The 25,620-nt window shown below is 41.4% G+C and overlaps 1 protein-coding gene across 2 annotated transcripts in view; it reads right to left on the reverse strand.

The window, feature by feature from the left end:
* The window catches only part of LOC120502428 (sodium channel protein type 5 subunit alpha-like), a 212,529-nt gene that overhangs the window by 113,053 nt on the left and 73,856 nt on the right, over positions 1-25,620 (reverse strand). The window contains exons 8-12 of one of the 2 annotated variants that reach the window (XM_039709844.1): positions 22,129-22,192; positions 8,992-9,133; positions 7,168-7,365; positions 3,201-3,374; positions 385-786 (exon numbers count right to left, since the gene is read on the reverse strand). In XM_039709844.1, coding sequence (XP_039565778.1) covers positions 385-786; positions 3,201-3,374; positions 7,168-7,365; positions 8,992-9,133; positions 22,129-22,192 — 980 coding nt within the window. The remainder of the gene's footprint in view (positions 1-384; positions 787-3,200; positions 3,375-7,167; positions 7,366-8,991; positions 9,134-22,128; positions 22,193-25,620) is intronic. The other variant, XM_039709853.1, reaches the window with a different exon arrangement.

Consider the following 25,620-nt stretch of genomic DNA (forward strand, 5'->3'; position numbering starts at 1 on the left):
GAAAACAGTCACAGATGGCAAGATTCACGGAATCATTTAAAAACCATAATTTTCTATCCACCAGACAATGTCAGGTATTCAAAAGTCAAAAGAAATCAAGTTTAACACTGTCCCTTCAAGAAAAGAAAGTCTCTGTCAAACTCAAGATTTAGGTATTTGTCTCCTGAAGAGAAAATCTCACCAGAAGGCATGAACCTCCCTGATTAGGCACTAGGCACACATTTCTCAGTGAATTAATTCATTGTCTTCCCACCTTGCCTGGAACGGTGGGTCTGGGTTTCTCACTGTAGACTCCATATGGTGTAAATAAATTACAGCAATCTCCAACAACATTTAGAAGGAAACGAGAGCGCGAATCACGAACAAAAGTTATAAAGTACTCACCAGGTCGCCTGTCCCAGGCTTTTCCATAATAACTGGGGGGAGCAGTAACCCTGCAGGAGAAGTAGGGTCTGGGTTGAGTGCCCCGGTGCCTCCTCCTATCAGGGAAACCACACCATTGCAATCCACTGAGCTGTTCCTTTTGCCCGTCTGGGTGTAGTTGGGAGTAGTAGGGTGAGAACTATGGCTCACTTGACTTTGCACGCTTGGACGCCTCCCAGATCTTGGAATTAAGAGAGAGCCCCGGTGGCTTTCATTTTCCCCAGCGATGCTGATCTCATCATCGGCAAAATCTGTCTCGGAGCAAGTGTCTCTGCCACGGAGTCGGAAACTGAAAACGCTTCCGTGGCTGGTTCTGCGCTTCACCAAGTTTGCACTGGGACCATAACTAATGCCAAGGAGAGTCTGGAAACCCCCAGAAAGGAGAAAGGGGAAAGAGAAACAACATTTTGCAACACGTTTTTCAGGAGCGAGGAAGTTCTGGGGGAGAGCAGTAAGTTCCATTTTAAACCAAGCGCTTCAGAGAAAGAGAGGCTTAATTACAGGTATTCAGACTCCGCAAAGTTAAGAGGTTGGACAGTCATTCCTAGCCCTTAGGTATTTGTCAAACACTTGGCAATTAAAGATGTACTGAAATAGGAAGGGTCAAGGTGGCATTCAGCTCACAGCGTGATACTTCCTTTGCTTCTACTCCCCCCCATGGGACAAGTGCCAGAGGACCTGGGAAGGCAGCACAAGGAGTGGAAGACAGGAGCAGGGAAGGGGATCCAGCTCCAATCTACTGCATTATCACACATCTTCATAACAGCTAGGGAAGGAACAGTGCAGTGGGGAAGAATAGATAAAGAAATAGGGCAGGAAATGAACTGCAGGGAAAATGAGAAGAAGAGGGAAGAAGAAGAAGCAGAATACGACGGAAGAAGGTGATAAAAGAAAAAGAAAAAAAAACCAAAAAACAAACCAAGAGCAAGAAGAGGGATATGGTTTATTAGTTTGTAAAATGATTATCTCAATGCACATGGCTGCTAAGGGCTAGGTAACCTCAGTACACAGCAGTCTCCCTCACTTAAATATCAGCCTTGACGATCCACTCTGACGTCAGTTAGTGAGACTGCAACTCTGCCAGAGCATCAGCAAGATGTAGCCAAGGACTAAACACACCTAAAATCTGGCAGAGCAAAATGGATCTTCAGAAAATGTGTAAGGAATTCAAGCCTATCCCTTTCTCTTCTCTCTAAAGAGGAAATTACTGGAGTAAGAGCATTTAGGCAGAGCATATTTTTGAGTTTATGCCTGCACAGAATTTCCAGCTTCTTCAGAACTTTCCCATGAGCCAAGTATCTATGAAGAGAGGTCAGACTGCCACAGCACCCACAAACCAGACAAATCAAATGAAGCCTGATTTCACACTGTGCTGTAGCTTACACCACTGAGTTATGTAATGATGCTATTTAGTGACACTGGTACATGGAGGAGTACAAATCCCAGGCTCTTTCTAACTAAAAACAACCCTTTTGGATTGCTACCAAATTTCAGCTGGTCAGAAATCCATGCCTGGGTTTCCATGGCACAGTCATTGAGACTGATTTCTGATGGCAACACACTTCCAGCTGCTAAGATAGCATCTGAATGATGACTCAGCCTTATTCCCTCCAACCATGCCAGACACAGCCTTGCAGAGAAGATTTACTATCAGCTTTGAAATGTGTCTCCCATGCTTCTCATGCATATGACATCCAGGGGCGAAAAGTGAAAAAAAGGGATATTAGTCTGAGAAATAAAACTGAAAATGCACAGCTCCAATCCATGGTGCTTCTGGCACGTGGTGTCCTGAAACCCATCCAGAATGAAACTAAAGAGCAATTCTGGGTTTAGAAAAGGTGCAATTTGTAACGCAACCCTCTTGACCAATGAGACAGCAACACAAACAATTGGATTAAAAAATGCATGTCATCTACAGAAATCCAGCTCTGGGTAAATTTTGTGAGCTGGGGAGTCATTAATTGGTCACATTTACTTACACCACTTAACATGTTTTTTATGAGCTTTTTATGGTTGCCAAGTATCCCTAAATTCACTGACAACAAAATAGAAAAGGACTTAGCCCATTACATGGCTATTCAAAATAACAAAACAAACTGATTTAAACTTTGCCCTCAGTTAAACAAAGACAAATTATCTGGAGCTATTTGTGATCCCTTGATACATACACCATGGGCAGATTCATATTCATGCATGTCAGGAACATTTACATAAAACCTTATTTAATAACACTGTCACTCTGTTTTTCTTTCCTGCAATAGAAAGTGGAAACAAGTGCCACAAAGTTTTGACTTGGAGGCAGCTAGCAAAAGAATATAAAAATGTTAATAATGTCTTTGTATAATATTTTAAAAGCCCTCAGAGACAAGTTTCCTCCTTTTCTTCTCCTCTCTTTTATTTTTAAGCCTTGTAGGTTTCCACTAAGATTTTTTTTTATCTCTAGTAGGGATAGGATAGATATAATCAGATGAATGAAAGAAAATAAACCAGACTGAGGGTAATCTTGAGGAAGGTAAAAAAAGGAAAAAAAATTGAAAAAAACCAGGTTCATAAAAATGTTTCATGGGCATTTTAAATTCATTTAAAAAATAAAGTGGTAATATGTTTCCTTCCACTGTTCTAGCACAGACTGTATGCTGTATCTGCTATGTTAATATCAGTTAAGATATTAAATACCTGTTTCTTCTGAAAGTTTCAGTGTAAATTGCCTTGCTCAGAGCCTGGCTTGTCCAGGACAGTACAGTGAGGAACAAGTGATGTTTCAGACCATGGCTTACCATCCTCCTTTGACCATCATCATAGTCACACTTGGGATTCTTTTGGTCTTCCCCATACTCGTCTGTCCCCAAAGATTTCTTTTTCTTTCTCTTACTTCTTCTTTCTTTCGCACTTTTAGGTGACATTTCCAATGAGCTGAGTGACATTGAATCAATTCCTTTAGCTGCTAGTGCCTAAATCAGAAGATTGCAGAAGGTATAAATATTATTATTTCAGGATTTCAGTGAAAACTACTACCGCTCAGAAATTACTTTTCATTTTAAATTTTAAGGTTGTATAGGAGAGACATAAAAAATTTCTGGAGGTAAGTAATCATAAAACTTAGGAATGGCTGCATCAAAGGATGGTTTTTATGTGGAGCTCCCACACAAGACTGTTTGACATATCATGAAGGAACAGCCTGTGTGCACACGCCGTGCGCACATCTCTGGACTAACACTTCTGGTGCCAGGCAAAGAAAAAGCTCAAGCTGGGGAGGCTCAGATTAAAGACCCCCTGGACCTCAGCCCCTTGAAGGGCTGGGCAGGAGGGCAGCCCAGCTGGCTGCTGGGATTTTCCCTGCCCTGCACAGAGGGATGCCAGGAGCAGCAGGCGGCTCAGCTGGCGTGTTTCTGTAAACACTTATCCCGATCGCAGCGCAGGCAGCTGCAACCAGAGATGCAAAGAAAGAGCCATGGGCTTAACTGGAGATAAGGCAGCCTTTGCTGTGCCATGTGCTTCCATGCTGGGCTGGCTATCTGCTGGGATCTCTGCAGGAGCAGGCTGATAACACAGCAGCTGCAGGGAGCCCTGCAGAAGCCCAATTCCAAAGCCTGAGCACCAGAACCACAGCCCTGGGAGCAAATGAGCAGCCAGGAGGAAGGATGGATAGGAGCTGGGGGAGCTGGGACCCTGTCCCCAGCACAGCCAGGAGGGGTGAGGGGACTCTGGACACAGGGGTCAGGTTTGGAGGTGCTGGAGAACCAGTGGTGGCCACATCAGTGGCCTGGAGACCAGCCCAATACAGAGCCCCCAGCTGAAACACCTGAAGAGAGTGAATTGTTAAAAAAAAACCTCTCTGGTTCCCCAGAACAGGAGAAACAGATGAATCCTCAGTGCTATTGTCTGTAAGCCACTAGAATCAAACAGGCAATCATCTCTCCACTGCAAAATACTCCCTTCCTCCCACAGGCATCAGTCCAAGGAAAGTGAAGGCACTTAACAGCCGTGTAAAGAATCAATCATGTATTTCAAGGAGTAGCAGTAGCTCTATCAAGCTGAGAGCACAACAAAACTTAATTCCTGTGGGAAATATCCTTCATAAGCAAGCTGCTTAGAGCAGAAAGGAGGAGGGCTCAGACACTGGTCTAGGTTGTTTTGGTTGGTTTGTTGTTTTTAGTTTTTTTTGAGTCAATTGATTTAATTGCTATGCTGAAGTGCTTTTTCTTCATAAAGATTTGGCAAGTCTTTTGGTGTTAAGCTCAGATTTAGGAATGTGTTAGACCAATTGTATAAATTGACTGATAGTCCCCAAGCAGGTCTATATTTCTGCTCCCTTTGTACTGCACATTGTAAAAGCTGGCCTGAACGGTTTTGTTTTTCCTTTTTTATTGCTGTCATATTATGTTGATCTGGAAAATATTGCAGTTTGAGCTACTAAGCATGCTGCACTCATACTGCAAAATAAGCTAATTTTTAGTTTGAATTGTTTCTGCATTCAATACCTCTCTCAGATATTGAAAAAGTATTTAGACTGAATTGTACTTCATGGCATGGAGGACCACAGAATCACAGCACAGCTTGTGTTGGAAAGGAGCTTAGCGTTCATCCAACCCCCCTGCCATGGGCAGGGACACTTTACCAGTTTCCTCTGTGCTCCATCCAGCCTGGGCTCAAGGATGTCCCCATGTCCTGCCTATCTACCTGCTCTGTTTGGGTTCCTGTGGCTGGACCACGTTCTGCTCCTCAGGCACTGCAGGCCATAACCCACTGCAACAACTCCAGGGGCAGGAAAGGTGTGGGTGACCAGGCACACCTGGCAAGGACATGGGATGGCTGCAGGATGGGAGGAAAGCTTAATTCACATGAGCCCTGATCTGAGGATTATGCAGAAGAGAGCTCTTGGGGCAAGAACTTAGTGGTACAGTGAGAAAGTCAAAACCAAGACCTTGATCAAGGTTTGAAGAACCAGATTAAAATCTAGTAGCTCTGACTGGGGTGATATCTCAGCAGGACATCTGAAAGCTCCATGGTGCAGCCACCCAGTTCCCCTTCCTAAGCCTCTCCTTTCAAATGTCTACTTTGAGATGCCAGGAGTTGATTTGCAGAATTACTGGACTTCCATTAGTGAACATCACAGACCCAAATCATCCCACTCCTGAATTTCCCTCCCATAAAACTAGGATAATACTCCAGGAATATTGCAAATACAAAGAAGCATTTTTGAAGCACATGGAGTCTGAGCAGTGGCAAGAGGCCCTGAAAAACCTTGGAGCATATTAGTCACTTCCTCTTCCAAGCAGGCTTTGACTGCCTGAGCTGGGAAGTCTGCTCAAGCTGCCCTAAGGCAACAGAACAAATGATGAGAAAGCAAAGAGCTGCTCTCCAGTCATGTACTGTCCACCCTCTGCACTGAACAGGGCACAGGGAAGATGAGAAATCGTTGGCTGAAAAAAAGACTATTATAAAGCATACAGACAAATGGGAAAAATTCAGATTTTCAGGGGCAACTTAGTTTTTTTGACACATTATGCTTTCCAGGCTTAATGTTCCTTTTCTTTGTGTACACACAGGCTTAATTGAAATCAAAGCCTTCAAAATTAAATTCTTAAATATCTTTAATTATAGTTGGGGCTACCAAAGTTGACTGTTATTAGGAAGAGCACAGCTGGAGTCAATACACATGAAAATTTGTACAAAATAGGTACGAGCTGGAGCTCAGTTTGTTCCCTTAGGTTATGGCAGAGTTACTCTGTTCAAAGTGGCTGTATATGGACTAAATTGCATTTACCTATTACTTAAACTATCAAAGAGGATCTTTAAAAGGACTTAAATGATTCATAAGCCTCTACTAGCACTTTGTCAAGAGTGAATTGCATTTTCTATTTTCTTTCCAAGGATTTAAATGGGCTTTGGATTAGGCCCTGAAGCCATATGTACCCAAAAGAAAATTATGTATATTAGTTTATATTGTGTTTCAAGGATTTATTTCTCTGAACTACAGTGCTACGTGTTATTTCAGACTAATTTTCTTATTGTCTTCTTGTTCACAGCACCTAAAATGTTCTCTTCTGCTGTTTAATAAAAGCTTTCTACCCCACACAAACCACATGCAAATTAAATACTGTTATTAAGGCTATAAGGCTACATCCACCATTTGGCCTCCCTGGTTTGTTTAAATTTATGACATAACATTAAATCCATACCCTTTGCATAATTTGCAGATCTTAACCTCAAGGTCTGCCTGTTTACTTTTCCAGGAATGAAGCTGTATGTGCTTCAAAGAAGTTAATCTACACCTTTACCTTCATTATCAAACAATTGGATATTTACAGCAGGTTGAGCAAGACAGTGAAGAAAACAATGTGTGCTAAAGGGGTAGTGGAAGGAGGTTCAGCTGGGGCTCTGGCTGAGCTACCAAAACAGCTGGGTTGTGCTCAAATGCAGATGTATTTTAACCATCATTAAAAACATCTCATAACATCTAGATTAATTTTCTCTGCTGGCATACATGGCATGGTTAAACCAGTGCACTTCTGGATATGTAAGCCCCAAATGGCCCCACTCCTAACAGGTAGAACAATAATTTTTCTTTCACAAAAAAAAAAAACAAACCACAAAACTTTGTACAGTACAATAAACATTAAACTGCTTTCAAGCAAACTCTTACTTTGCTTATCACACAAATGTAAAATAAAGAGGACGTGAATCCCAAGGTAAGATTTGTTCAAGTCACCCAAGGCTAATCATGTCAAATAGTTCACTGACCTCCTGCTCTTTCTTCAACATCTCCATGGCTTCCCGAAACTTTCTTTCCTTCTCCTCTGTTTCAGCAATAGTGGCTTGGTTCTGCTCCTCATATGCCATGGCCACAACAGCCAGAATCAGGTTGATCAGGTAAAATGAGCCCAGAAAGATGACCAGCATGAAAAAAAGCATGTAGATCTTCCCAGCAGATCTGAGAGTCTGTACATGCAAAAGTAAAATTAACACTGCTTTACCATGTTTTTAAAAAGAAAAAAAATAAAGAAGGGATTCCTTTTAAAATTAGATTTGTAATATAATTGAATTCAGCCTTTGTTAATAGTTCAAACAGAAAGCCTTTGATGAGAAATGACAACCAAATACAAGGAAATAATCTTCTCACCAATAAATTTTTATACCTTAATCAAAAATTGTGTGCCTTACAGTGAATTAATTTCTAAAAGAATAATGCTTTCAATGACTTTCTCCTGTACCAAATATCTCTGCTGGTTTTCTTTTAGAATAGATATTAGAGTCAGTTGCAGTGAAAAATTCCCCCACAGTTCACTCTGGTTTTGTCTAGAAACCACCCAAGTGGTATTCATGTTGGATCCCTTCAGATGTCTACAATCCAGGTCCTTTTTCAGGGAGAAAAATACATGTTTAGGGTGCAACTCAACCAAAAATCATTGAGACATGTGTCAGGATGAGAAAAACCAAACCTTGGGCTCTGTTGAATGTATCTCCTGGTTCTTCACTAGATTTATTGGCATAACTGGAATTTAGGGGGACAGCTTATGTGTAACAGATATGTCACATGCTCAGTGAGTTGATACTACTGACAGAAAACCCTCTGTGATAGTATAAGGTCAAATAATAAAATGGAGTGATGTTCATCCTTATTTGCCGTGACAGTTTCTGTCTTCCAGAGCTGTACACGTAGCTCTTTACCAAGCAAGTGAATACAGCTGTTTAAAGAATCTTCAGTTTCATTGTTTTACATTTTCTTGAAGTGAAATTGCATAACTGGCTGTATGTGAGGCTGAAATCCCCCAAATCTTCAGCGGTGTTTACCTCAGTACCTTCAGAGTGGTTCTGTCAAAGTTATCCCCTGACTTCCATATGATCACCTTCCAGATTTGGCAGGTTTGAGATGCAGCAGCAAATTGTCAGTGGCTTCATGGACAGAGAATGTAATTCAGTACCAAACTGGCAGATGTAGTTCTTTGGGGTTTGCACACATTTCAGGAAATGCATGCTGCAATGAGCATTTACTCAGACACCACCTTGCATGTGACTGTGAGCTGAGTCTGGATCTGTTTGTGCCTCTGTCTGTCAGGTGTCCATGATGAAGAGCTTGTAGCAGAGAGAACTGAAATGCGTCACATAGTTTTGCCATTTTATGGATTTGTGTTCATCACCACACCTTGCAAAACCAGATATGACAAGAACACAGGTGCTTCTCTGGCCTTTTCTTGAGCTGGAGTCAAAATATTAACTTGTGTTACACCATCCGCCAAAACATCACCAAGTGGTGATGTGGTGATCTTCCTTAAGTGGTGAACTTCATTTAGAGTCAGGTGAATTAGTGTCTTTCTGTCAAAACCACTTTTTCTCAATTTCCCCAAACACCCTGCCTAATGTCTTCAGACATCATCCCTCTCAAGAAAATAATTAATTATTAGAACTGATTTTCCTTCTCCAGAACATCTGACTGTCTTTCTCTAGAATGTACACAAAGCACAGTTTACCTAATAACCAGCAATTCTTTCTTGTCTTTAACTGTTGTATTTGCCACTATAACAAGATGGTATCTTTATTTTTAACAGTAATAAAATGACCTCATACCTGTTGGTAAAGACGTTCCCAGTAATCTTGGGTCATAAGACGGAACAAGGAGAGAAAGGCCCAGCCAAAAGTATCAAAGCTTGTGTAACCATGGTCAGGATTTTCCCCAGCCTTCAGACATATATATCCCTCAGGGCACGTGCTGCAAAACAGCAAATACAATCTGTGAGATGCCTCTCAGATGGCCTCAACATGAAGAAACTGATTTCCAGGTAAATATATCCAAAGCCCTTGGTTAAGAGCACAGGTCATCCATGGTAAGCTCCTTCACTGTGTAAAACCCCAGGAAACAGGTGATATTACTTCACAATACCCAAGGTCTTGGCAACTTTACTTTTCATATAAACAGGAAAATAAAAACCATAGTATGAGCTGCAATGGCAAATAATCACCTAGCACCTCACAAATTTTGAATAGACTGGAATTAGGTGCTTATATATGATTTCTCTTGGCACGTATTCCTAATTAAAAACAAAAAACCTGGTCTCTCCTGTTACAGCTGCAGGTAACACTGTGATGGTGAACCTGCTCTTTTGGTTACACAGTCTGATACTGGCTGGACACCACCAGCCTGTGCTATTGGAGCACCTTCCTGATTGCTTCCTTTGCCTGACCTCACTCACCCCCCAAAAGGATTAAATGTTTATCTAAGAAACCCAGCCCTTTGTTCCACTCACCGCCACAGTCTGGGGTCATGACATTTTTTCTATTTCTGCCAGGAAATGCTTTCCTTGTGTGTCTTGTAGATTACTGTATTAAATGGCATGCAGATAGCATGACTTTCGCTGGCTCTCATTAACCTTTGAGGCTCTTTACAAGTAATTTTCTAGCCCCATATGCCAGGAGAGATAAAAAGTGCTCTCAGTGGTACTGTGTAAGCACTGAACTGCATCATCAAGTGAAACACAAGGTAGAAGAGATCCTGGGTCGAGGTTCCAGCCTCTCTCTCAGAACAGATTAGTCAAAATCCCCCACAGCTCTTGCACATCAGAAGCCACTCTCCAAAAAATAAGGTATGACCCATTAGAAACTGAAAACATAGAAACACGCAAAGACTTTCTTCTGCATGTATCCTAGGAAGAGAATATGAGATCAAGTGCCCTGGAGCCTTAAGATATTTGGGAATTTTTTAGGTGAGACCATCTAATATCTGGAGAAGCAGATCTCAGGAGAATGTGCAGTTACACCAGCTCTCCCCATTCTCCAAATCCTTCAGATAGAGATGGACCTGGTACAATTCCCTGCAAATTCCAGCTGCCACAACTGGGGATGGTTGGAACATGAGGAATTTTGGACATGTCACCAGTCATGTAGATTGTATAGCTTTAAGCTTCATTTTCTCCCAGAAAAATATCTTAAGAGTTTCTGAGTTTCTCAATCACTGCTACTTTTTTTTTACCAAAGCAGAATATTGCCAGAAATTGAAATGCAAAGCAGAAATACAAATAAAGCAAACTAATTTTTAAAATGCCAGACAAAAAAAAAAATTGATCTCTGAGAAAGCAGAGTGCGTCTCAGTGTGAAAACCGGTGTTCTTTTTCTTTAAAAGCTGTAATTTTCATACAGATATGAAATAAATTTTACAGCACAGGATAGCTGTCTGTATTGCATGTCAAAATGAGAATATGTTTTTATATAAATCTATGTTGTCTGCCACCACCATTAGACATTCAACAGCACTTTTAGAATCTTAATTTAATATCAGAAGTGAATCACAAATTTTAAAGTAAGCCTGCTTTGAACACTGATAAAAGGAGTGCTGAAGCATTGCAAAATGTGTGCAGATCCTTGTTTACAGTAGTTTTCAGAAAAAGCAATAAAAAATGAACAGCTGATGTTTAGTGAATTAAATGTTACACACAAGTGGGGGTATAATAAGTGATTCTGTCACCTTAGGTACAGCCAAGTTAGCTTATACCAGTTGAGAATTCAGATAATAACAATTCTATCTCAGAAAGAAAGAAAAAGAGTCCCTCCTAATTTTTGCCTGCCAGTCTAGAAATGCCTCCTTCTAGATCTTTCCTAGTTTGAATACCTATTTTTTTCCTGATAAGAGTCACATTTCAATAAAAATACAGTAACAGTACTGAGTTAGAAGATAATAAAACGCAGAAATCTCGTATTGTTTTCCCCCCAAAATATGCAGATGCACAATGAATGTTTCTCATATATCCATGTCCTTTTTTGAGGCAGAATTTTCACTAACTTCCTCTCTCCCAAAGGCAGCATCTGCTGTCACTCTGCTGCAGAGATGTGAGATTTCTGCCTCTGATCTGCTGCAGCAAAGAGCCTTCACAGCCCGCGATGTGCCACTCAGCTGCTCAGGAGCTCTGAGAAACGGATTCTCCAGGCTCCTGAGGAGGAAATTCCCTTTGCTGGCTCCAAGACATCTTGTCTACACAAGACATGAACACTTCTGAAAGGCTGATTATTTCTGCCATGGGAAAACGACTTCACTCACACACTGGGTGCGGCTGGAAACTTGGTGATCGTGTCCAGAGGTGCAGAGCCCTTTCCTTCACCTCTCCCTAAAGAGAAATCCTGAGTGGCTCCATTGATCTGGTCTTATTGTTCTTATTTTAAATCACTAATGGCTAAAACAACCAAATGCTGCTGAGAGAAACTTTGCTGGTGGTTATTTTAATGGTGGACTTCAGCCTAGGCAGGACAGTCATTTGGAAATCAGGCTTCTTCTAGAATAATAATAATAATTTTTACCTAAAATCTTGGGCAAAATGGAAATTTTGCCATTAATATAAATTATTGAGAAGGGTGAGATTTTCCTCTGAATCTCAATTAGTAGGGAGAGTTTCCTCTTAATCTATTCACCCTTTTGAACAAGAGCCTGGGAGAAAGGGGACATTGGGAGCATTGGGATGAATTTTCATAGGAATTTCTGAGCATGTATTAGAGGATAAAAAGTCACTTGGGTTCACTGCCAATGTTGCTTTCTAGGGAAACTTTTGATGAAGAGGAATTTTCAAGCAAGTGCTCAAAGCACTTTATTTTGCTTGGGAGTCTGTAGGACATGGAGATGTAACCCCTCTGACTGTGAAAGTGAGCAGTAGTACCTCAGAGGAATATTTTTTGATTACAATAAAATTAGTATTATACACATAAAATACATTTTTTTCATTTTTCATTCTGTCCTTATGGGTCATTTTCCACTGTCTGACCCCACAGTGAGTGGCTTAACCCCAGCTGGCAGCCAAACCCCACAGAGCTGCTCACTCACCCCAGCCCCAGTGGGATGTGAGACAAAAATTGTATGAGTAACAGTGAGAAATCTCATGTGCTGAGATAAAGACAGCTTAATAGGGCAGAAAAGGAAGAAAATAACGACAACATGAATAATTACAATAATAAAAGTATTGAACTACACAAGTGATGCTCAGTGCAGCTGCTCACCCCTTGCTGACCACTGCCCAGCAAGTTCCCAAGGAGTGTCCCCCAGCCAGCTTTTTCCACTGTTTATATACTGAGTCTGGAATATCCCTCTGGCCAGTTGGGCTCAGCTGTCCTGGCTGTGTCCCCTCCCAGCTCCCTGTGCCCCTCCAGCCTCCTCACTGGCAGAGCATGAGGAGCTGAGAGTCTTTCACTTAGTAGAAGCACTTCTTAGCAACAACTGAAAACATCAGTGTGTTACCAGCATCATTCTGATCCCAAATCCAAAACACAGCACTGTAACAGCTAAAAGGAAGAAAATTAACTCCATCCCAGCTGAAACCTGGAAAACACACTTCTCTAATATTTTTTTCAGCTTTAAGAGCATTCAAACAAGGTGCTGCAGCATGTGAAGCATGAACCCCAGCCCAAAAATGTTGTTAATGTTAGCTTACACCCTTATTATGGCAACCAGACACTTGAGACAGAATTTCCTACTTGTCAACTCCTTATTCCTGCTCACCCTCTTTCGTGGCCAACAGAGAGATAACCCACAGGGTATGGGAATGTGTTAAAAACACTGAGAGGAAAACAAAATGCTGCTTCCCAGAAAAACACTACAGAAATTTAGGTGTAAGGCCCTCACATGAGAATATTATTCTGCAACTGACACCATTTCCTTTGAGGATTTTTTTAAGGAGCCTCAGGATTTTACTGAACCTTCCTCCATGTATGACATTAAGCCTACCCCCTTTGGATTTTTTAGCAAACTCTTCAGCTTCTTTTACCTCAGGGAAGCATTTGAGAGGATTGCACTTTCCTCTGATGCACAGGGATGGGCAACAAAAACAAGCTACATAAATATACCATCCTCCACAGGAGTGCCACAGGATGCTGTTCAATTGATCACAATAAAATTAGTGTCATTGATTCAGAAAAGTTAAAAGCAGCAGCCTACCTACCTATCCATCAGGCTGTAATCACCACTGCAAGCTGGCATTGGTACAGGAAATTAAAGGACATAAGAAACAGCTTTGGTTTAAATAACACAGGCTGGGAATGCCAGAGAGCTGTAGCTGAGGGGCATAATTACAAAATGCTCTGTCTCAAGAGTTTAATCTAGGCAAGCCAAGCAACCTGCTGATCCCGGCTACAGTGGCCAATAGGGTTGGGCAATAAAGGAAGGTTTGTAAAACATCCATGCACTGGATTGCAACATCCAGATCCTGAAAATACAGGGAGGGTTTTCCACGTGCTACCAGGAGTCAACACCAATGACATCTGTGAGGTGGAGACTGCACTTTCCTTGGGTTTAGGTTACAAAGGGACACTGTGGCTTGCTCATTACAGAAGCAGTGAAGCACATACCACAGACACAGCAAAAATTAAAAAAACAGACCCCTATTTTGGTAAGAGTCCCTTAGTGTCCCTGCTTAGGTCACACCTTAAGCCTAAGAATGCAGAAATCAAGCTGAAAAGTGTGTAGCTGATATCTTTGACATGTGGCTAAATCCTGGGGGATGGGAATAGCCCTGGTGGTTGAAAATGAAACCCCCAAGGAGGGGTTTGAAAGCCTGGCAGCCTTTGAAGGACAGACAATGGCCATGGCCTCCAATGGCATCAACCTCCATGGCTGAGGTTCACGGTAGAGTCTTCCTCAACCTGCCTCATCCTGCTAAGTCCACAGACCACAAAAGAGAGGCTTAGATTTCCTTTAGACAACAGACCTGAGTATTTTTCCCTGAACTTTCCATATTTTCTCCTTTCCCTGGACTCTGAGGGAGGAGACAACAGTCAAAATAGAAGAACATACTGTGGGGAACAAGGATCCCTCGACTTTTGCTCTTACCCAAAAAAATGAAACTACCCATTCTAAAAGAGGAAAATATTTAAAAAAATGAATGTTGTAAGGGTAACTGGGCATGTAGGAGAAAGGGGCCAAAAGTCAGCAGCACTTCAGCCAAAGCCATTGATGTCAGTGGGTGCTTGATGCACTTGAAAGCCACAGGTTCTTCTCCTTCCCCTGCTCTTTCTTGTTTTGTAATATTAAAGACTAATCACAGTTAGTGTCTGACTTACAATTCCCCACTAATTATCATCTAAAAGCCAAAACCTGACTTGCAGCGCCATGCTTTGTCTGACCAGGAGCTCCCAGCAGCTCTCACTCCAAGCATCCAAATAGACAGAGAGAATTTGAATGACATATTTAAAAGCAAGGGAAGGGGTGCCAATTGTCTGAAATGATGGAAGTGCAAGCAAATTGAACCATATGCTGCAGGGAAATGGTGAAAAAAAAAGCGATGATGACAAAGAAGAGAAGAAATGCTCAGAGTAAAGAGCAACATCAACCAGAAGTTGAAACTGGAGGAGAAAAGAGAAAGAGGTGCCCATGAGCAGGCTTGCTCACAGGCTCAGAGCACCTGTGCATGCTGCTGACTCGAATCCAGGAAAAGTTTCAGCCTCTCCCACTGGTTGCTGGCTCAGGCAGAGGGAGAAGCCGTGGGTTCAGCCCACGACACCAGAATGATTCCCTCTCCTGCAGCCGGCCTTCCTCGGGCTCCACTCTGCAGCCAGGCAAGCAAGATCTTATTTCTTCTGACTCAATCCAGTGGCTAGACACCAGAGCTTCTGTCTAACCCACCAAACAAAATGTAGGGCAATAATTTATCATCATAAACATAACAGTAGATTACTGCCTAATGAAGGCTGTAGCCTCTAGTAAGTCTGCCCCTCTCATGTGGCTGATGAGCTTATTACAGCTTTGACTAAGAGGTAATATTACCCCTCCTTAAGAACTGAGTGGATTTGGATTTAATCCCTACTGCTGCTGTTTGACCACAGACATGATCTTCCAAATACACCACTGATCCCTAGGAATGGGGATTGTTATTATTGTTCCTAAACCTGTATAATTCCTCAAGTCATGCCCATGGCCCTTGTAGCACCTTTGAGGTGTCATACTTGCTTTCTGTTTGTTGAGGTTTTCTCACCATGAGCAGACCATCCTTACTCTCCTGTCCCTGTAACCAGCTCAGAGTAAATGGAAAAGCTTATGTGATTTACATCAGGATCTAGGTAAATTCATTTAAGGTGTGCTGCATAGCCCGAAGGTCTGAAACAAATGCACTAGTATTGCTTGATAATCTGGGATGTAATTACGTTTTTAGCTCTAGCAGTTTAAGCAACACAGTTCTTGCCAAAATACCCTTGCTTTAGTGACATTTGAAGAGGACACATTTGGAAATTGTGTCCCCTTCTTCACTCAAGCAATCTTTATAGGCTCTCTCCCCTGTGAGCTCAGCTGCACCACATCAGGCTGCATTTGGAGAGGGTAATGCACACACCAATCCCATTAGGCACATGCCAAAGCTCCCAGTATCCCATTTCCTGGAATGGACCCATTCTGCAGCAAGTTAAACACTGGCAGACCATGACCTGCCTGACAAAGCTGGGTAGCTCTGACATGACTTGCAACCAGGGCTTTCTCCTGAACTGAAGATTTTCTCTCTTCTCCAAAAGTTACTTCTTGTTTCTATTGTACTCTGTTCCTTGTAAGCACAAAACAAATTCTTGCAGTACATCAAAGGGGAAAATGCAGCTGGATAAACAAAACAAAAAGCAACAAAAAGTTCTGTCTGATTAAATGAAGAAAATTCAAATTTCAGGTATTGCTGTTGCTCCCCAGGAGTGTCTATGTGCAACAGCTCTGCCCAACTCATCCACAGACTGCACCTCTGAAATGCCCAACCTCTAAGCCAAGAGAGCTCTTCTCACCCTATTTGTCCAGCATCCAGCACCATATGGCCTGAATCTAGGACCTTCTTATAGAAACCAATTAATAACAACAGCAACAAAACCAGCAATAATAGTAATAACAACACAGATATAAATTGAGGCCACTTATAGCTGCAATGGTCCCAGTTGCCAGCAGCAGAATAACACACTCAGCTGTGTGCACCTTTCCTTGGTGCAGCTGGGGCTGTGCTGCTGGATGCTGTTTCACATGTTCTGGCAGACACACATTTTTCCAGCTCTCCCCTGCCAAGTTCTGGGTGAGAGCTGCAGTAGCACCGGTGGAAGCACTCTCCTCCTCAGCACGGAGCATGTTTCCTCTCCACCCTTCAGGGGTGTGATAAGCCTTTACAAGGGGCTTTAAATCAGTGCGTGGAGGATGCATAAAGGCAGGGGAATGTTACTACAGCTCAGAGAGATCAAAGTGCTGCATCGCTGTACACGTAACAAGTGCTGACTGGAGGGTGATGGGGAGAGACTGCCACAAAAACCCCGCTTTTGGTGTTCATGGAGACTATGAAAACAGGCATCTGATGCAATTTTACATGTGGTATTAATTACCTTAGCAAAATGTCACAACACAGAAGTAAACAATGTTTGTTTCGGTGGTTTTTTTCTGATAATGCCTTAGAAAGAGTTAGGACTGACACAAAGACTTTGAGGAGCACTACAACACATGGTCATTCCTTCATCCCTTATATGCAATGAGCTCAGTGACAGAATTTATCAAACCATAGAGAATCTTGCCCCACAGTGTACATTATTTTAATGTATCCTGTTAAGAAAAATCAAGGTCATAGTAAGAATAAAGGTAGCTAAAGTTTCTATAGCAACAATTACTAGGATGCAGTTGCCAAAGGTGTTTTCTTGTTGTTCCTGAAGTACATTTACTGGCTGATTTTTCTTTCCTGTTCACTAGTCCTTTTTGGTAATATCAGTTCAGACATGATGCAAATATGCTTTCATTGTCAGGATGATTTTGTAGACTATTCCTGCCCATGAGCTGAATACACAGGACTTATCGTGTGTAAGGGGGAAAAAATTAAGCAGCAGCCTGATCCAAAGGGGGCACAACTGACTTAAAACATGTACACTTTTCTGAAAAGCTGGCTCCTTGTTGTAATTGCAAATGAGGAAGTGAAAAGAAGGAATTTAAGTTTCTCTTTTGTGTCTGTTTACTTTATACATTGACAGCATCTTGTCTCTTTCTCCTAATGGACAAATTTCCTTGCTGTTTCTATTGCTCAACCAAACCTTCAGGCAGGAGGGGAAATAAAAACAGCAGCCAAAGCACAGCAGGCAAACATCCCTGTGAAATTACAACAGGATGAAGGTGAAAATGCTTTAGAGCTGAAATGTATCTTCCTTTCTTACAGGTAGATAATTCCATGCTGCTGCTGAAGCCCCTGTAAAAGTCTTTACTCTGTGGAGAAGCAGGGGACTCTGCAGTGCTGTCAGCTCACCAGAGTGAGTGGGTAAATGCCATCAAGAAGGGACAAGCTGGAATTGCATGGGAGGGTTGGTGTGGCCTGACAGGGATGTGTTCCACACTGGGAATCTGCTCTGGTGGTGGTGGTGTGCTCCAGCAGGATGCCTCCTGGGATATTTATATATATTAATATATATCTATATATATTAATATATAAATATATATATAAATATATAAATATGTATACATACATCTATATTTATATCTTTTATATGTAAATATATACATAAATGTATATTGCTATATAAAGAAATACATATACACACACATATATATATATTTATAGGAAGTATGTTATGGTGCCTACTGTTACCTGCTGCTCTGCAGCTTTCACAAATCATGCTCCACTTGATGCCAGGACTAGATTTCACTAAGGAAAGAGCAGTTTCCACCTTCTGCTCCTACCTAAGATCTCCCAAATATTGTACTGGATCTTTACTGAACCTTCCTTGAGGCTGAAACAAGGTGTTCAATGTTGGATAAGATATGTAAATTGAAAAGCAAATTGATAGAATTTGTAATCCTTTTTAAAAATCAGACTATCTGAGCTTTCTCCATTTATTTTAAACATAAAATTGAAAATGCTGAAATTGCAAAGACAAACAATTTGTGTATATCCCAGTGCAGCAACATCCAAAAGAACTACTAAATTTAACCTCCAAATGCATCTAAAAACATCAACAACTGCAAAGGCACTACTTCTTTGTTGTTGTTTTTGTTTGTTTGTTTGTTTTTGTTGTTGGGTTTTTTTTGTTTTTTGGGTTTTTTTTTTTTTGCTAAGAGAGCCTTACTATTAGCACTGCTCCCAGTCTGACCAATCTGCCACACAGAGCAAAGCATTTTTCTATCAGTGTAGTTTTCTGAATATGCTTGTTGTGAAACACCAAGCAGGTGTCATTTTGAGCCAAAGAATATCTTTGATCACAATCATTTTATTTTCTCTCTTCTCCAAATGTTGCTTCTTGTTTCTATTGTACTCTGTTCCTTGTAAGCACAAAACAAATTCTTGCAGTACATCAAGGGGGGAAATGCAGTTGGATAAACAAAATTAAAAGCAACAAAAAAAGTTCTGTTTGATTAAAGGAAGAAAAGTCAAATTTCAGGTTTCAAGAAGAAGATTCCTGAGGCATCACATGGGAAACCCCACCGACAGATTAGCCCTAAGAAATTTGCCATCTCCCTGACATTCCTACCATGTCTCTGCAGCATGGTTTTTAAAGTAGATGCTTGAGGTTGATTGAGCACATCTAAAAATGCAAATAAATGTTTTTTTTCCTGCCTTTGCCAGGTCAAGTACTAGAGACATGTTTGCTGCAGCTGAGTGACATACATCTATTCAGATCCCTTCTGAACTGGAATCAATATTACCTAGATCCATTACCTCCTGCTTTATTGGCAGCTTGGGTGCTTGTTCAGAAAACAGTCCCTCCTAGTAATGTAATAAAGCCCCCACCTTGGAGATAATTAGATTGCCTGTGATATAGAAACCACTGATGATCATTTCCCTGCTGATTTTGGCTTGCTACTCCAGCTCAGGTTGCAGTCTCCATCACTACATGCTCTTACATTAGACCACTTGAGCCTCATCACCTAACAATTGCTATAGCAGATTTATTTGGATTTTTTTTTTAACTCTTCCATAATAACAGCAACCAGACAAACCTCAGAGTGTCATTAACATGCTTTTAAAAATGCACTGAAATGGCTTTTTCAATTACCTCAAGATTTAATATCCTGGCCACAACACAGATATCCCTGACTCTAACAACAAATCCTTCCAGGAGAGAACACATGACACCGCCCTTCCCTGAATTTCCTTTGTGTCCTCAGTGTGTCCCAGAGGCTGATGAATTCAAACTGTGATCAAAAGCACACTCCACAAATGCTGTGAACACTCAGACATGGCCTTGCTACCTCTTTTTCCTTACCACACCTTCCTGATGCACTGATGGGTTCCCAATCCGAGAGTCCTCACTTGTCATGAATTTAATTCCTAATAAATGAGGGAAGAACCACAACCTCAAGCATCTGCTTCCTGTGAAGTCCCCTCCCTTGCTCCTGAGGTGAAATCTGCCCCAGAAGGTCCCAACCATGCAGATTTTGGTTTATTGTTGATCACTGTTGCTCTTGGCTTCAATCATTGAAGGGTGAGAGAAAACAAATCCACTTAGATAGGTCAGCCTGTAAATGATGCTCTTCCTGTCCCAACAGGTGGGAATACATGACTTTGCACATCCCCTGGGGCCTGAGGATCATCTTTCTAATTATCTTCATGCCTTTAAACAACAGCAGTGGATGACTGGCAGCAACTCTGTGCAATGTGTAGCAGATGAGACAATACTTTCTAATTCTGAGCTAAAAAACCCCAGTGTAAGTAGGAATCTTTATTACCCATTTTAGGCATTTAAACCTTACCCAGTGGTATTAAATACTTAACTAAAACAGCAAAAGGCTGAAGAAGAAAGAAACGAGGCATGAAGGGAAAGTTGGTTTCCCTTCATGTCACAAACATTGACAGTTTTGATGTATTTATCAAAACAAGTACAAGAACACTCAGTTTGAAGGTGTCATTTTCGTCCTCTTATACTCAAGAACTTCAAGTTCTCCCCTGGCTGTTTCAGGCTGTAACTCTCTCGTGGGCACAGTGCCTCCACCAGGGGTTTTCTCCAACCATGGCTTTTTGCTGACACACTGCAATTTATTAACTTTCACAGGAAGGAAAGAGGGTGGGTTTGCTCATTTGCCTAGCTAGAAACTAACCCTTTAATCCACACAGGTTGCCAATATATAAATACTCCATGGACATTGGATTGGTATTTAACTTCCCACCAGCTGAACAATTCCAAAGCAGTAGCAATCAACTCTTTCAGCACTGCCCGTGAGCAGCAGCTTTCCACCACCACATCTCAGGTCATCAGTGAGAACAATGAACATGACACACAAAATATTGCTGGTGTGCAGAGCACTTGTTTTTCCCAATATTGGTTTGTAAAGCTGAGGTTCACCAGCACAATGGAGATTGCCAGATCCTGGGATTCCCGGGAAACATCCCAATAGTCTTGGAGTTCTGCCTGAGCCTGGATAAACACAATGTATTACAATCAACAAAGGCCTTAATTAATGGATGCTGACATTGTACCTCCCGAGGACAAAGGGGAAAGCATGGCCCTGTGCTCAAGGATTTTGGAGTCTAACTCAGGCTGGCAATACAGATCAGACACACCAGGCCTGCAGAGGGAAGGCTGACACTGAGCTTTCCCTTTGTCTCATGTCAATACAGATACAGGCAGTGGCAGCAGAAAGCTAAACATCTCTCCCCGGGACCTGAGGGCTTTTCTTGCCTTTTTGTCCACAAGTTCAGATTTTATCTTCCCTTCATCTCTCTTCAGACACATGCCATTTTTTTTTGACATTAAATTCCTTCCAAATGAAACTTTTTTTTTCTTTTTCTATTTTTTTAGAGTCTTCCACATTTGGTTCTACCAGCTCAGAACATCTCCCTCCAGAAGTAGATCATCTCACCTCCTCCCCTCTCCTGGCCTAAGACACCCACCTCCCTGGTTCAAATGCTCTCACATATTTGGCTCAAAAGCTCCTCTGTCCCACTACAAGGCTTAAAAGCTCCTCTGTCCCACTACTCCAAGGTATTTTCCACCTCTTCCTACGACTCCTAACAGCTTGCAGTCTTTGCATGGCTTGTAATTTCCTCTGACCACAGAAGATCCCATCTCCTTCCATTCTGTCTGAGCTCTTCCACTTCCATCAAGATCATGAGAAGCTGTCAAATAAAATCACTTGCTCTGACTTGCTCTGACAGTGCACTTGGACCCTGGGGATGGGAGGCAGGAGGAACCATGGGCAGGGATATGAATAAAGTCCTTTATGCAGAGGGTGTTAGTGTACCCCTGGATCTTTCCACTATCTATATAATGAGAAAATGAAATACATGTAGTCTACAAGCTAATCAAGTACAAATGTAGATCACAATTCAAACCTGAGTACCTTCCCACTTACAAAACATGCTATTTTTGGGACATTTGTTGACTTGTTTATCTTCCTTTGCCAAAAGCCAGGAATTCATCATCAGTTTCAATCCCTCCAGGTGCTCTGTTTCATTTCCATTAAAATACTCTCCACTCAGCCAAAATTTTACTTAGTTTTCACTATTTTTTACTGAGAAATTCAAATGTATTGAAAAAGAACTGTAATAAGGCCCCTAAAGATTTCAAACCTGAGTAAGTGACACATAGAAACTTCTCCTCCCTGCAGTTGAGAAAATTGTATTACTATGCACAATATTGTCATTATCCTCTCTCCTATTACGCCTAGACCTAAGGAAGTTGAAATAGCTACTTCATGCTGGTGAAAAGTGGACAGAACTAGAGGAAAATGGAGTAATAATAATAATAATAGTAATAATAATAAAGGCAACAAAACCAGACCAGAATTGAAGATATTTTTAAAGTACTTACCCAGCATCAGTGCTGTTGCCACACAGTAACACATCTTCTGTACCATTTTTTATGAAATAGTTCACTGCAAGAGAAATTGAGACATGGCTTTTTAATAAACACATTCTGGGAATGATAACTTTCAAAAATATTATCCAACAACCAGCATATTCAATTGGGACAGCAACTGAAAGATGAATGGCAGGCTTTTGCTTTGTTTTGCTAATTTTAACTTCTATAAATTGGAAAAATAAATATATTTTTTCAAATCTCTGCAAGCACTTGCTGTTTGTGTTCCAAATCTGACCTGTTGAATAAGGTGATGGGCTGTGGGCAATGTTTTTAGGAAATGCTATTCAGCCATGTCTCTCTGTTCAAACCAAGAACATTGTTACTAAATTCTGTAAATGTAATGAAACCAAACCATATGCTAGCCTGTAACTTTTAGTCTCTACACTGATGAGGCACATATTAATTGAAGTTTGTGGCAGAAATTACTGACTCATAGGTTAAAAATGTAACCAGCTATAACTCAGAATGTAATAATATTAACAAAGCAGCCCACTCCCTCAGTCTGGTGGATTCTGCTCAACATCGGAAATACACAGTATAAGGCAAAAGAAACAAAAATGCACCCTGTTAAAGATCAAACAAACAAGGAAGTATTCACAAAGACAAATATTTATCACTGTCGTCATCTGTACAGGCAATGGAGAGAGAAACTTCTCAAGGGAGCCTCAGAAGAGTAAGCTAAATTTAAGTGCTGTGGATCATTCCCAGGTTGACTCTCAATAAGGCTTAAGGAAATTAGCATCTCAAGGCTAATGAGAGACTTTGCATACACACTTCTTCTTCTCTCCCCAGCCAACCAAGTCTAACGTGCAGAGTAACAGAACAGGAGGCCAATTTCTTCTCAAAAGGATGAGCAAAATCAGTGTTCCAGAGGGAGCGTGAAGAAAAGGTGTTCTAAGGAGCATTTCTAAAACCTGTACAGTGGCAGGGAAGAACAGATAAAAGCATTGCTCTAGAAAACATAAAAAATGCAAACCAGAGGTGTGCAGCTCACTGAGGAGGGGTAAATAATCTGGTGTGCTTTGCTGCAGCAGAGAGGACGTGATCCCCTCTTGGCCAAGAGACGATGGTGGCAGCCTTGCTTGGTAAGGCTTTGTGAGCAGAGGGGCCTCTGCAGATGCTGCTCACAAGAGGTTCCCCATTCCAGGCTAACCCTGTGTTGTGAAATGTTTTAAAAATCAAGAGTGACAGCTTACCCAGGCGGGCTATGCAGAGAATGCTCAGTGGCTCAAGCACTGAACAGATGTGCTGTGGCTTTCTCTGTAAGCTGCGAGCAGTGGAAAAGCCCTGCTCTGCTGCATGCCAAGAGGGAATTACTGCCCAGGAGCTTGTGGTTACAGGGGCACGTGATGGTGTTCACAAGTTATCAGAGCACAGATCCTGCTCACACTGGATGCTTTTCCACTTTGTCTGGTCACGTGGGCTTTCTAAAGAAACACCTTGTGTGACAGCAGCACTCGGGACTGGGTATGGTTGAGGATTGGTGATCAATCCCCACAAAACAGGGAAAGATGACACATCTGCATCACCTTTCACCCTCCAGTTCTGCTGGGCAAGGACTTGGGCTCTTCTCAGGACAGGTGGCATCTTATTTGAGATACACAGAGTCAGTGACACAAACACATCAGACCACCTTCTCTCTGAGCTAGATGGTCTTTAAGGTTTGGTCCAACACAAACCACTCTATGAGTCCAGGTTTGATTGAAATTCTGGAGCACAGTGTTGGTTGAAAACCAAAACAATACTTCATGGTCAGCCAAATCAGAAGACAAGAACAGTCTGAGCACAGGATTAAAGACAAGGATTCTCAGTGTGCAAACAAGAAACCTGAAATCTCAAAACCAGACAAAATACTGTTGTCTGCTGTTGACTTAAGTATTTACACTTCTAAAACAAGCAGCAAGGCAGGTGCCAAAAAGGTCCATGAGATGCAGGCTGAGGAAATGGTGTGTAGGTGCTGCTGGGAGAGCACATCTTCACCACGGGGTCTGTGCAGGGAGAGCCACAGCCACTGTGACAAACCTCGGGCTGAGGAAGAGGCGAGCTCCCGATTCCCCTCTGATAAATGAGAGGGGGATTAGAGCTTTACACCCAAGGAGACAAATTGCTGTGTTATCAAAAATGTGCACAACAATCAATCTTTCCTTCAAAGCCCGTTGGTTTGGGTTTCAATCAAGCCTGCTGGGCAATCAGAGAGCTGCAAGAAGCAAACAGGCGTCACTCTTGCTTTAAAGAATGAACACCCTTGGTATCGTGTTAACCCACGGCCTCAGCTTCCCATCAGTCAACTCTAACCTGGGCAAAGAACTAGGAACTCCTTTTTCATGCAGAGCAGGATTTTCCCTCTGAAAACTGCTCAAACTGAGCAATGCCACATGAAAGCACAATTATTTTGTTATTGTCTTGTAAGATTGAAATTAATTTTTGCTTTGTTTTTTTGCTTGTGGGGTGAAAATAGGAAAAAAAAATATGGAAAAGAAAACTGAAAACCTCTTTTTTACGTACTTCCTTTTTGGGTTTTTTTTCTTAATTTTTGAAGTAAAATTAAGCCAAAACCATTATATTTGTAGCACCTGTGTGTGTGTACATAAACTTTATGCAACATGCCATTCTTTCCAAAGATAATGCTAATTTCCTTTTTTTTTTTTTTTACCAGCTTTACTAAAATGTCCTTTCCAAAGATAATGCTAATTTTCCTTTTTTTTTTTTTTTTTTTTTTTTTTACCAGCTTTACTAGAATGTTGGTGTCACAATCATAGGGTACATGTTTCTTTTTAGGAATTTTTCTACAGGAGTTTCCAGAGTAAAGTAACTACCTGATCATATTAAAAGAAGTAAAAATGGTCTGAATAGCAAGGTCTCCTTCAGGTTCTTGTTCTGCCTCCCACACTTCTCAAAGCAATTAACAATGGCCATAATTTTAAAGTCACTATATGCAAGTGGGTAAAACCACAATTTTTCCATGTCTATTCTTGCAATATCTTCCTTCCAAAGTCAGTTCCTCATCATTTTGTCTGCTTCATTCTAAATTTTTTCTGATTTCTCAATATCTTTCAGGTTTCTGCATTGCTCCCTCCTACACCAGATGATTCTAACAGAGTAAACATCCACAGTGTTTCCACTTGTCAAATTACCAGAGGGAAAAAAAAAAGCAAACTTCCTAAAAAAAAATCCAATTAAATATATGCTCCAGCTTGTGCTTTCCACACCTTTATCACATAACTGAGCAGAAAGCCAGTAGGGTACATAGACTGCAGGGTAGAAACCTTCTTCAGTTCTGTGCGAAGGAAAAGAAAATTTTCTCGTTCAGAAAATTGAAAAAGGTTGGAGTCAGATTAGAAAACACAGCTTCTGTCTCCAGTTTCTGCTCCTCCTTTGAAGGCCCTCCTGAAATGTTACTTTGACTCATCTTACAACATATTAATTCCAATTAAAAATAAA

This window comes from Passer montanus, unplaced genomic scaffold (genome assembly GCF_014805655.1).
Source record: "Passer montanus isolate IOZ18808 unplaced genomic scaffold, ASM1480565v1 scaffold10, whole genome shotgun sequence".
Classification (NCBI taxonomy): Eukaryota; Metazoa; Chordata; class Aves; order Passeriformes; family Passeridae; genus Passer; species Passer montanus.